This window comes from Mus caroli, chromosome 9, assembly GCF_900094665.2.
Source record: "Mus caroli chromosome 9, CAROLI_EIJ_v1.1, whole genome shotgun sequence".
NCBI classification, from domain to species: domain Eukaryota; kingdom Metazoa; phylum Chordata; class Mammalia; order Rodentia; family Muridae; genus Mus; species Mus caroli.
In genome coordinates, this window is record NC_034578.1 from 70,073,640 (window position 1) to 70,086,941 (window position 13,302).

Genomic DNA, 13,302 nt, shown 5'->3' on the forward strand with positions numbered 1-13,302 from the left:
GAACTCAGAAATCCACCTGCCTCTGCCTCCCGAGTGCTGGGATTAAAGGCGTGCGCCACCACACCCAGCTTCATTCAGTCTTAAAGATGCTACATGGTGGCCAATCCCGCTCTATCTGACTTGAATGTCCATGTTTTCCTAGGCCTTTGTGTGTGTGTGTGTGTGTTAAAAAAAATTTAGTAGCACATCTTAGGGGTTTAATCTAACAAACAGCCTTTTAAGGGCTTTAGTGTTTCTATTTAATCATAAAGCTTTAAGGAAGTAGTACTATGAATTAATAAAGTGATCAGGGCTGGGCACGGTAGTACGTACCTTTTGTTTCAGTACTGGGAAGCAGGCAGGAGGATCTCCTGCAATTTTGGGGCTAGCCTGGTCTACATAGTGAATTCCAGGCCATCCAGGTATGCAGAGTGAGATGGCAGCCTCAAAATAACAATGTAATAACAACAAAATAATAAAGTGATTACTAGATCATTCCAAATTATAATCGTTACATGGCTCATACACGGGGTTACACTTCTCAAAGAAACTGAAAGCGCAGTAACTGATAGAACTTGGTCAAATGTGGGTAGTTTTTATTTTAAAGTCTCTCAAGGGTTAAATCTAATACATTTGGAATTATAAGTATCTCTCCTAGGAGATACTGACCCTGTACAGTTTCTCCATTCTGCTCAACCCCCTTCTGCCCCCAACACCATGCAGGAGTTTAACACTGAGCGTGCCTCCCCACCTTTGTGTTTTAGTCTAAAGTTTTAAGACAAGCAGAGAGTCTGTTTTCCCATCAGACTACGGTCTCGTCACCATTGCTTTCAGGGAGACACGTGTGTCATCTGTGCTGTGCAAGGACTGTCGTCCCACTTAGGCTCACTGCTAGTGGAAATGTTGAATGTAGGCTTTCTTGAACAACTTGTCAGTTTGTCTCCTCTGGCGTTACTCTGTCCCAGACTCTCTTGAATAAAGGTAGTTTTTAAGGAGAAGGCCTGGTTCTTTGAAGAGTTTGAACTTTCATTAGGAAGGGGAGGGGTGAGTGCATTGGCTTTGAATGAAGTGGAACCATCAGCAGGTTAAGGGAGGCTCTGGCCTGGAGGTTGCCAGGAGTTGACACTGATTGAGTGAATTCTTTTGGTCAGGTCCTGCTATGTACACTTCTTTTCTTCAAAGAACAGAGATGAGGTAGAAGGTTAAATCTGTGTGACTTTAATATTGTATGCAATGCAGAAAGATACAACTAAATACTTGCCATGCAAGGGAGACACCAGGATCAAGAAGGTGGTTTGGGGCAGGGTGGAAGTGTGAGGTGGGGGCTTGGGGGTGTGGGGTTAGGAGGGGCTAGAGAGATGGGTAAGAGCACTCGCTGCTCTTCCAAATGTTGTTCAATTCCCAGCACCTACATGGCAGCTCACCACCGCCATCTGTAACTCCAGTTCCAGGGGAATTTGATGCCTCCTTCTGGCCTCTGTGGACTCTGCATGAACATGGTACTCAAAAATGCAGGCAAACACCCAAACACATAACACAAATAAATTTTAAAAGAAATGACTTAGTGGGCGTGATGGCACACACCTTTAATTCCAGCACTTGTGATGCAGAGGAACGGGCATGCAGATCTCTGTGAGTGTGAGGCCAGCCTGGGCTACAGACCGATGTCATATATTCTTAAATTTTTAAAATTTGGGATTAGTAAGTCAGATGTGTAGTCACATATGTATTCCAGACAGAAGGACAGAGTTTCATTATGTAGCTTGCCTGGACTACATAATGAAAGAGGGGTAGGGAAACAGTGGGTGAGAGGGCTCAGCAAATCAGTAGCCTGAGCTATACAGCAAGTTCCAGGTCAGCCTAGACTACATGGTGTCTCTAAAATGAACGAATGAATAGTAATTTTTAAAAAGAACCTTTTGTTTTATATACGATGCTTATTTGTTTTATCTATTAGAGGTCAGAATTCTCTCCTTTGACTATGTGGGTCCTGGACCTTAAACTCACGTTATCAGGCTTGGCTACTTAAGAATCCTTTTTTTTTTTTTTTTAAAACTTCCTTTTTTCAGTCATCATTTAGCGTACAGCAATAATTTGCTTGTTTGTTTTGCTATATAATATTCTGTTTGTGTATTTACTTTAGAAATATTTAGGTGCTTTCCAGGTTTAAAAGATTTCATTTATTTTATATTATGTGTATGAATCTTTTGCCTGGCCTATGTCTGTGCACCGTATGCATGCAGTGCCTTTTGAGGCCAGAAGATGGCATCAGATTCCCTAGAACTGGAGCTACAGACAGTCATGAGCTGCCTTGTGGGTGCTGGGTGCTCTGTAGAGCAGCAGTCAATGCTGTTACCTGGTGAGCTGTCTCTTTAGGCCCTAAGGGAGGACATTGTTTTTATCTATCTGTCTGTCTGCAGTTTCTCCTCCCTCCTCTCCTCCCAGTCCTTACCCCCATCCCTCTCCAGAAAAGGGGAGGCCTTAAGAAGGACATTTTTTTTTTTTTTCACAGAAGGATCTTATGAGATCTGTCTCAGAGAAGACTGGGTTATAGACAGTTAAAGGGTCTTTCTTACATTCCTTCAGTTTAAGCCAGGCAATGGTAGTACATGCCTTTAGTTCCAATACTAGGGAGCCAGAGGCACAGTCACAGGCAGGTGGATCTCTGTGAGTTCCAGGACAGTCAGGGATACACAGAGAACCCATGTCTCAAAAAACTGGGAGGGGGGGGCGACAAAGTTTCTTTAGCCTAGAATATTTAATGTGTCAAATATAGCATGATGTGGGATAAGCAAAGGGATTACCTCAATTTTGGAAGCACTGAATCTAGTTGGAAACTTCCTTCTCTTAGGCTGTCCCAAATTCCGACCCCTTTCAGAAAGGCGTTTCTCCCCGTAGTCTGTTCTCTCCTGCTCAGTGTGCTGAGCTCAGCTTGTTCAGCTACAGAGAGATGGCTTATATGCCTGGGTTGAAAAGCTTTGAAGAAATATGTCAGATAAAAAATTAACAATATTATGCTTTTTGATAAACATCAGTTCTACTTTTGTTTTTGTTTGTTTGTTTGTTTGTTTTGAGACAGGGTTTCTCTTTGTAACCCTGCCTATCCTGGAACTCCCTCTATAGACCAGGCTGGCCTTGAACTCAGAGATCTGCCTGCCTTTGCTTCCTTAGTGCTGGGACTAAAGGCGTGAGCCACTACTGCCAGATAGTTCTGCTGTATTTTATTTCAGACAAGGTCTCATGCAGCCCAGGCTGGCCTCAAATTTAGGATGTAGTAGAAGTTAGCTTTGAACTTCTGGTCTTCCTGTTTCCACTTTGCAAGTTCTAGGATTTCAGCACACACAGCTACACCTACCTGGTTTGTGTAGTGCTGGGATTAAACCCAGGGCTTTGAGCATGCTAAGCAAGCTCTCTACCACCTGAGCTACCTCCTCAACCCATCAAGTCCTTTAGTTTTTTATAATTTATTTGGATTTCCAAGATAGGATTTCTCTGTGCAGTCTTGGCTGTCATGGAACTTGCTCTGTAGACCAGGCTGGCCTCGAACTCAGAAATAGACGCCTGCCTCTGCCTCCCAAGCACTGGGACTAAAGGTGTGTTGGCACACTGCCTGACTTCTTATTTTTATTTTTAAAGATTTATTTATTTATTATATGTAAGTACACTGTAGCTGTCTTCAGACACTCCAGAAGAGGGCACAAGATCTCATTACAGATGGTTGTGAGCCACCATGTGGTTGCCAGGAATTGAACTCAGGACCTTCCGAAGAGCAGTCAGTGCTCTTAACCGCTGAGCCATCTCTCCAGCCCCTTTTTAAATTTTTTAAAAAAAGATTTATTTATTATATGTAAGTACACTGTAGCTGCCTTCAGACATTCCAGAAGAGGGCGTCAGATCTCATTATGGATGGTTGTGAGCCACCATGTGGTTGCTGGGATTTGAACTCAGGACCTTTGGAAGAGCAGTCNGTGCTCTTATTCACTGAGCCATCTCACCAGCCCCAATTTTTTATTTTAAAGTATGTGCGTGTGTGTATGTGTGCGTGCGTGCGTGTGTGTGTGTGTGTGTGTGTGTGTATACAGTGCCTGTAGAGGCCAGAAAAGACACAAGAGCTTGAGACAACGAGCTAAGAACAAGAATAGAATAAAAAGAGGGAAATGGCAAAAAGCAGGATGAAAGTGAAACAAATCTGCAGGGTCTGTTAGGTTCTCAGCTCAGGACTGACAAAGGATCAGACGTTTGAGATAACGGTCTGCTGACGAAACAGGTCAAAATCAGGAAGGGAGAGATACTAACGCCAACTCTACTGATCCTCAACGTTCTGCAATAAATTACGCTGGAGTTTAAACATTTCTCTAAATGCTCGCCAAACTTTTTATTTCTAGTTTAAAATGCAGCATCCTATGTGCAAATAACTTCTCTAGTACTTAATTACATTTATCATTCACATCAGATTTCCGTAATGTAGCAACTGGGCCTAAGGAAGTAGTGTAGAAGGAGCATTTAGAATAAATGAAAGATCTCGGTTATTTTTCTGCTAACAATGCACATGGCACGAAGGACGTTGGGCTGAACTACGCGGCCTTCACGTTTCTTGGCAGCTGAAGTTCGGTGTGTATTATTGAAGTCCAGTGGGAAATGTATCCGTTTAAATCCAATAGATCCTACTATGGAATTGCAGCAAAGTTTATTGTGAGGCCTTTGGGTCTCAAAAATTGAAGTTTAGGTCCCTTCCCAGGGTTAGAGGGAATGTACACACCAGTGCTCCCAGGATGGGTGACGGCGTCAGCCCCTGAACATCAAACGTTGCTTTGTATTTTGAGACAGAATATTTGTGTTTATCAGGGTGGGTCTCCAAGTGAGGGCTCTGCCTCAAGTCGTGAGATTACAGGCTACCACACAGCAAATGGTCAGAGCAAACCAAACGTCCTGACTCTAAAAGTGCCTTGCTGTCACAATGTACACATTCCAGCTCTGCCGACCCACATCCCTCTGCATCCTAAAGCTCCAAGCTTTTTCCTTTCCAGAGCTGGGAATACAACCCAGCCTCTCCCAGGGAGCCACACCACAGCTTCTCTTCTCCTTTAGCAAAAAGTCACTTTAAACTATTTGTATTTATTTTAATTATTTTGTGTCTGCGTGTGAGTGCGGTGCCCTCGGAAGCCAGAAGAGCTCAGATTGGAGCTCCTGGCGCTTGAGAGACGCCAAGCACCGGTGCTGAGGCTCGAACTCGGATCCTTTCGGAAGCAGTGCCTGCGCACGGCAGTCTCCGGTCCCCGAGCCCTCTCGTTTCCCGTGTCCTGCTCTACTTCTTCCTCATTCTCTCAGAGGCAGCGGGGACACAGACACTCCAGACTCAAGTCGGACTACCGCCAACTGCAATACCCAACACGGTGGGAGACGGAGGGTCCTACTGGACCCCTGACCCGGAAGGACCCTAAGGACCGGAAGTGATGGCAACCTCGCAATCCCCGCTTCCCTAGCAACCCGATCGGCTTCCTAGCGACGCAAAGTGGCTGTGCAGTCCCTAGTCCCGCCATGCCGGTGCGAGTGAGCGAGTTCAGCTGGCAGCAGACGCCGGCCACGATCTTCCTGTCTCTGCCTCTGCGGGGCGTCTGCGTGCGCGATGCTGACGTATTCTGTGGGGAAAGTTACCTGAAGGTGGGCGGGGCGGAGATGCAGTTGCTGTGCGCCCCGTGAGCAGGAGCTGTCTTGTAGAGTGTCCATTGCTTTACTTTTTAAAGTTAATTTTTAATTTACATTTTTTACTCTTAATTAATTTATTTTTGTTATGCTAAGGATCAAGCCCAGCATCCTGTGTATGCCAAGCCACTGAGCCACATCTCTAGTAACTATGTATATATTAAATGTATGAATGCGTGCATTCATGAGTGTGCATCAGGTGTGTGTAAATGCCTGCGAAGGCCAGAAGAGGGGGTCAGATCTCCTAGAACTAGAGTTACAGATGGTTGTGAGCCACGCAGGATGGGAGAATAAGAATAAGTGCTCTTAACCACTGAACCATCTCTCCAGCCCCATTAGCCTCGGGGTGTGAGCAGGGGGGAGGGTGTCTTATTCTGTAGCCCACACTGGCAATCCTCCTGCCTCAGACTTCCAAGTGTTGGGATTAATGGGATGCTCTCCCATCCCTGGCTAAACCTCAACTTAAAGTTGATAAACAAGTCTAAAGCTGCTGAGATGGGCCAATGAGTTAATGCACTACCAGCAAGCCTGACAGCCGCAGTTCCGTCCCCAGAAAGGAGAAAACCAACTTCTCACATTCTCTGACCTTCTCCTGCGTGCCATGGCACTCAGACCCACACACATGCACACAACGTTGTCATTAAAACAACAGCTGGGCAGTGGTGGTGCTCACCTTTAATCCCAGCACTTGGGAGGCAGAGGCAGGCAGATCTCTGAGTTCAAGGCCAGCCTAGTCTACAGAGTGAGTTCCAGGACAGCCAGGGCTACACAGAGGAATCCTGTCTCGAGAAACCAAAAAACAAAACAAAACAAAACCAACCAAACAAACAAACAAACAAAAATATCTAAAAAAAAAAAAAAAACCCCAACAACAAAAACAAATCTGTTGTGAGCGTGGTGTCATCTAGACATATTCAGGTCCCAGATTTGCTTTCACCTATTGCGTCCTCATATGCTTTGCTAAATTATGCTGCCTGGAATAAATTCAGTGGGGTTTTGAGAAACATTTTACACACACACACACACACACACACACACACACACACACACACACTGGGATGGAGAGGGGGAGGGCTGGCTTCAAACTGGCTCCCTCACTTCGTAGCTGAGAGAGAGAGAATGACCTGGGATGTCTGAGCCCCCTGCTTCTACCTCCTGAGTGCCCGGATAAAAGGCCTTGGACACCACACTAGGAACTATATCCCCACCCTAGCATGTTTGCTTTTTTTTTTCTGGAATAAATGGTTGTAAATATTTTTGATTTACCTTTATTTATGTGTGTTGCAGATTTGGCTCTGTGCATGAATGTGTACCATGTGCTTGTCTGACACCCTAGGAGTTCAGATGAGGATGCCAGATCCCCTGGAACTGGATTTCAGAGGGTTGAGAATTTCCATGTGGGTGCTGGGAACAGAACCCAGGTTGTCTACAAGAATAAGTGCTCTTAACCACTGAGCCGTCTCTCCAGCCCAGACTTTTTTTTTTTTTTAAGGTGGCAGTGTCTTTAATTTGTGTAACTAACTCAATGCCTCTCTCTCTCGCTCTCTCTCTCTCGTCTGAACAGGTTAACTTTCCTCCATTTTTATTTGAGCTGTTTCTCTATGCTCCCATAGATGATGGGAAGAGCAAAGCCAAGATTGGAAATGACACGATTCTTTTCACATTGTATAAAAAGGAGCCAGTTCTGTGGGATAGCCTTTCTATGCCCGGTGGTAAGTTTTTAAAGGAAAGTTGTTCACTTGAGCTGGGTGCCATTCAAGAGAGCTCAGTATGTGCCTGTAAGCCAATATCAGAAAGATGGGCTACATGAAACCTTGTCTCAAAAAGTATTTTTCCCCCCTTGGTGTCATGGTGACTCTAGGTGATGCTTGCTTACATTTCTCAGGTCTTAAGATGCTGAAGTAAGAGGATCACAGTGCTAAACCACCCTGGGCCATATAAAAGATGCTGTCTCCATCAGTCTTCCACATTTTATGAAATTAGATCTAAAGAAGTCTTATCCAGATCAGTATAAGTGCTTCTCTCCTCAATAAAGCAAGTTAATGCCGGGTGGTGGTGGTGCACGCCTTTAATCCCAGCACTTGGGAGGTAGAGGCAGGCGGATTTCTGAGTTAGAGGCCAGCCTGGTCTACAGAGTGAGTTCCGGGATAGCCAGGGCTACACAGAAAAACCTTGTCTCGAAAGACCAAAAAAAAAAAAAAAAACACACACATTCATAATCCCGACATAGTACTTTTCCTTATATTCCAGTTGATAAAGAGATGATGCAGAGAATAAGAGAAAAATCTATCTTGCAAGCACAGGAGAAAGCAAAAGAGGCCACAGAAGCAAAAGCTGTTGCCAAGCGAGAAGACCAGAGATACGCGCTAGGCGAGATGATGAAGGTAAGCGACAGATTCCAGGGCACTAGAGGTGCCGATGAGCCAGGGTCAGAGAAGTAGTGCAGCCAGGAGTGGGGGTGCAGGCCACCAGGCTCCTCAGGAAGGTGAAACAGGAGGATCAGAAGTCGCAGCCATCAGCAACTGTGGTGAAACAGCCAGCAGTTGAGAGGCAGAGGCAGTCAGACCTCTGAGTCAGAGGCCAGCTTGGTTTACAGATGGAGTGCTAGGCAAATGATCAGCTACTGCAGCTCACGAGTTAGGTCCTCAGCTTCTTGGCCACTGACCGGTGTACTGTCCCACCACTTCTCGTGTCACTCCCCCAGCCCCACCCAACACTGAGCCTCCTACATGAAGCCTAGTGGGTTGGGGGAGGTGTGGACATGGACACATAAACACACACACACAAACACGAGCGGGATCCACTGTTTCAATGTAAACTGAAACCCAAGCTCTTACCCCAAGGCTCAGACACTCAAACTCATCCCACTTGTACAGCCACTGCTTTTTGAATGTTTTAAAGAACTTGCTAATTACAATGCTTGTAGATTGAAGAAGAAGAGAGGAAAAAAATAGAAGATATGAAAGAAAATGAACGGAAAAAGGCAACTAGAGAATTAGAAGCGTGGAAAGAATGTCAAGAGAAAGCTGACCGACAAAAAAGAGTCCAGAGGAAGGAGAAACCGCCCGAGGGAAAGCAAGCTGAAGAGACCAAAGCTCTAAAACCTCGGAGTTTGCCCCGGAAGGCCCCACCCACTCGCTTCCCCACAAGAGGTGTGGCGCCCCTGTCTTTTTCTCTTCCTTCCTTTCTTTTTAGAAATCTTTTTGCAGGCATAGGCCATGCTCCGGTGTACCGAAAATAAACAATAAGACACAACACAAAGACATAAGATGGAAGACCTTTGCTGAGGGGCGGGACAGGATTTGCTGTGTAGGTCTGAACCTCCTGGAATGTGATACGCTGGCCTCAACCACAAATGCTTGGCTTGTAGGGATTCACCGTCACACATGGCTTACTGGGCACACTGTAGTCATTTTGTACAAACCGGAAACATCAGGTGTAGAGAGGCATTGAAAAGAACAACAAAATACGGGGCAGACACTGGGAACTAGTTAAGGATTGGCTAGAGGACAGGAGCCACACAATTGGCGTAAGGACGCAACCAGGGTAAAGACGGGCAACTCATTTACCTTCTTCATTTTCCTCTCCTGTAGCCCAGGCTGGCCTCAAACTTGCTGCATAGAGACAAAGACCTTGAACTTCCGATCCTCCTGCCTCCACCTCAATAGTGTTGGAATTTTAGGCATGGCGCACCATCCCTCAAGCAAGTTTGTTTTTTTCTTAGTGCTGGGAACCAAGTCCAAGGCCTTCTGCTTTTCTAGGCAAGCTTATAGAGCCCGAGCTAAATCCAACACACATACACGCACGCGCGCACACACAGAGACACACACAGACATGCACACACACACATTTTTTTTTTTTTTGAGAAGGCATTGTATGTAGTCCAGGGCTGTCCTGAATGCCCTATATAGATTTTTTAAAATGTCTTTACCTTTTCGTTCTTTCTTTTAAAAAATAGTTTGTTTTTATTTTATGGGCATTGCTGTTTTGCCTGCATGCATATTTATGTGAGAGTATTGGATCCCCTGCAACTGGAGTTACAGTAAGCTGCCATGTGGGTGCCAGGAATTAAACCCTGATCCTCTGGAAGAGCAGCCAGTGCTCTTAACTGCTCAGCCTTCTCTCCAGCCCCTCCTTTTCTTATTTATATGCACTCCTTTTTCTCTAAAGTATATTACTCTGAGTCTTTGTTTCTTGAAATCCTCTCCCACCTGTTTCAATGTTTGCCTCTAAGCCTGTGCGTGTTATTTAGGTATGTTGGTGTTTCTAACTAACAGCATCCTTCCTTGTCTATAGATGACATCCTAGCACCTGGCCTCATTCCCCTTGTCCAGGCTGGGCAGCCTCTGAGTCTGCTGAGCCCCGTATGCGACTGTCTGCCTTTCATTATCATCATGGCTGCTTCCTTACAGTTCTCTGAGATGGGTGAAAAGCTCCCTTCTTTAGGAAGTGTGTAGAGATACTGCTGTGGGGCACAGAGATTGGAGGAGGTGTGCATGTCAGTCATAGGTTTGCCTAGTGTGCCTCCCCCAGAGTGGATATGAACTAGACAGAAGCTCAACAGTGAACCCCAGAAAAGTAGCAGGTCGTTGGTTAAAGAACAGACTGGCTGCCATGTTAATGCTAGATGTTCTATTCCCTGTTGCAGAAAACATCTTTGGTTTATTTTTGTTACTATTATTTGTGTATGACGTGTGTGTGTGTGTGTGTGTGTGTGTGTGTGTGTTGGAGGTGTGGGAGGACCACTCTGTGGAATTGTTGTCCTGTTATGTCCTCCCTCCCCCCTCCTTTTTTTTTGAGACAGGGTCTCACTTTGCTCACTATGTAGTCCTGGTGGTCTGAACCTCCTTATATTAGAGCAGTCTGGCCTTGAACTCACACAGACCAGCCTGCTTCTGCCCCGAGTACTGGGACTAAGGTGTACACTGCCCAACCAGCTCCTTCCACTTTGTGCCATGCTTACACAGCAAGCATCTACCCTCAGGCCTGTCTCACTGGCCTAGCTTTGCCTTGTTTTATTTTGTTGGGTTTTATTGTTGTGGTTTTTTTTATTATTTATTTTTTGTTATTTGCTTCTTTGTTATTGTTATTATTTGTTATTAATCCTAGAACTAGCTTTGGTGTATAATTATCTTAAAAGTCAATGTGTTAGTTAGAAGTGAGAAATAAATGACTTGTTGGATGCCTTTGCTTTTGAAGGGAGGAATTGGGAAAACATATTTCCTGAGAAGTTAAAGGAAGACAGAATCCCTGCGCCTCGTTCCGCTGGCAGTATTCAAATCAGCTTTACCCCTCGAGTGTTCCCAACTGCACTTCGGGAATCCCAAGTCGCAGAAGAGGAGGAGGTAGGCACACAGTATCAGTAAGGCAGTCACCACTTCAGTTAGTGTCAGCGTCACCGCTGGTGGAATGCCTTCCCTGCTTCATCTATGGAAATTAGTGAGTTTCAGGACAGCCAGAGCTATGGAGAGAGATTCTACCAAAAAAGAAAGAAAAAAAAAAGGAAGGAAGAGAAAAGAGAAGAAAAGAAAGGAGAGGAGGAAAGGAGAACAAAACAAGTTAGGTTTTATATTCCTTTGTTTTGTGTTGCATGTTTTGTTTTAGTGTTTTTCTCTTTGTTTTTGTTTGAGACAGTGCTTAGATTTTTCTCTAAACCTACTTTATTCAGGGTTCTTAAATGACTTAACCTCCCTTCTAGCCCACCACCAGAGAGAGGGGTGAAAGAAGGTTAGTAGAAAAAGGGCATTGTGGATCTGTTTCGTAGTAGTTCCTTGCGGGAGTCCACTCTTCACTGTCAGGATACCAGCAGTCTGGTTCAATAGAAAACACTAAACAAGAAACAGTAGCACTGGCTCAATCCAGCAGAAACCTGAAGGCTCTCCCATATTGGCACGAGTCAGCAGAAATATCACGAGAAGTTCTTTGATGTGTTTCTCTCTGAAAAGTGAAGACCAGCAAGCATTGCACAGAGTTCTAATGCAAGAATGCCTTCTCATTGTGTATGGGGACCATACGTGTTTCCTGTTCCTACCCCTCTCCTCATGAACACAGTCCAGGAGCCCCTGCCCTGGGGATGGCTCCATCAACAGTTTAAACGAGTCTCTTCACATTAAGTAATGCAATCAGGATAATCCCGCAGGTATTCTAGAGGCCTACGTCCTGGGTGATTTCCATATACTGTTGGGTTGACGGCACTAGCCAGCATAGACAGTGTCCACCACCAAACTGCGTTCTCATTGTAGTGGCTGCATAAACAAGCAGAAGCACGGAGAGCCATGAGCACTGACCTTCCTGAATTCTTTGACTTAAAAGAAGAAGAGAAGAATCCAGACTGGTTGAAAGACAAGGGAAAGTGAGTTGTCTGAGTGTCCTGCACCCTACACTGGGCTCATCATGTTCCAAGACTAGCTGGACCTTGTGTTTATGAGTGTGTTGGGGTAGGCAGGCCATGTGCTGGCCTTTTCATGTCTACTTGATGCAAGCTTGAGTCATTAGGGAAGAGGGAACATCAATTGAAAAAAATGTCCTCAGCAAGGTTTGCTTGGCCTACACAACAAACTGAAAGCCAGCATGGGCAACTTAGTGAAACCTTGTCTCAAAATAAGGAAGGAATTGCTACAATCCCACTACTTGAGAGAGAGAAAGGAGATCTGGGGTTTAAGGCTTTGTTCCCCAGACTGTACCATGTGAGCCCCATGTCCAAACAAACAATAAGTGAAGTAATTTTAAAAGGGGGGAAAGGGCAGGGGACATAGCTTAGTGTTATAGCACTTGTCTAGTTAGTGAGGTCCTTGGTTCAAACTCCAATGCTACAAAAAGAGGCCTATAATCCCAGAAGCTTGGAGGCAGAAACAGCTTGGTCTATATAATGAGTCACACACCAGCAGGGGTAACATACAGCTGTCTTTTTCTCATAGAGTATTCCAGAAAAAAAAAAAAAAAAAAAGGAGCCATGGGACATACAATTAGACACATGACATTTTAGTCAACATCAGAATGTACACTGAGCTTCAAAGAGTCTGTCACTAGTGATAGCATAGCCATCTTTATGTGCATAAGCACACCTACAGCTTTCAAAAACAAGTCACCTACTGTCATCTTTCTGAGACCAAGCAGCTCCTGCTGGTACAGATGGGGAAAGAGAGATAGATGTGCTGTGCGCAGCTGGGATTATGATGCTTGCTTTTAACCCCAGCTCTGAGGAGACAGGTGGATCCCTGGGGCTCACTGGCCAGTCATCCTAGCCTGGTCATCCTAGCCTGGTCAGGAGCCCGAGAGCCCAGTGAGAGACCCTGTCTAAAAAGCATGGTGAGGCTGAGTGTGTTGTACACACCTTTAATTTGAGGTGGGGCTCATCTACATAGTGAGTTCCAGACTAGCCAGGGCTCCATAGTGAGACCCTGTCTGAAAACAAGCAAGCAAGCAAGCAAGCAAGCAAGCAAGCAAGCAAGCAAGCAAAAGCAAGCAAGCAAGCAAGCAAGCAAGCAAGCAAGCAAGCAAGCAAGCAAGCAAGCAAGCAAGCAAGCAAAGCAAGCAAGCAAGCAAGCAAGCAAGCAAAGCAAGCAAGCAAAGCAAGCAAGCAAGCAAGCAAGCAAGCAAGCAAGCAAGCAAGCAAGCAAG

General features: G+C 45.3%; 1 protein-coding gene across 2 annotated transcripts in view; it reads left to right on the forward strand.

The window, feature by feature from the left end:
* The first annotated feature begins 5,433 nt into the window (after positions 1 to 5,433).
* Positions 5,434 to 13,302, forward strand: part of Dnaaf4 (dynein axonemal assembly factor 4) — a 15,548-nt gene continuing 7,679 nt past the window's right edge. The window contains exons 1-6 of one of the 2 annotated variants that reach the window (XM_021172575.1): positions 5,434 to 5,640; positions 7,247 to 7,394; positions 7,933 to 8,066; positions 8,609 to 8,834; positions 10,882 to 11,027; positions 11,925 to 12,034. In XM_021172575.1, coding sequence (XP_021028234.1) covers positions 5,518 to 5,640; positions 7,247 to 7,394; positions 7,933 to 8,066; positions 8,609 to 8,834; positions 10,882 to 11,027; positions 11,925 to 12,034 — 887 coding nt within the window. In that variant the 5' untranslated portion in view covers positions 5,434 to 5,517. The remainder of the gene's footprint in view (positions 5,641 to 7,246; positions 7,395 to 7,932; positions 8,067 to 8,608; positions 8,835 to 10,881; positions 11,028 to 11,924; positions 12,035 to 13,302) is intronic. The other variant, XM_021172576.1, reaches the window with a different exon arrangement.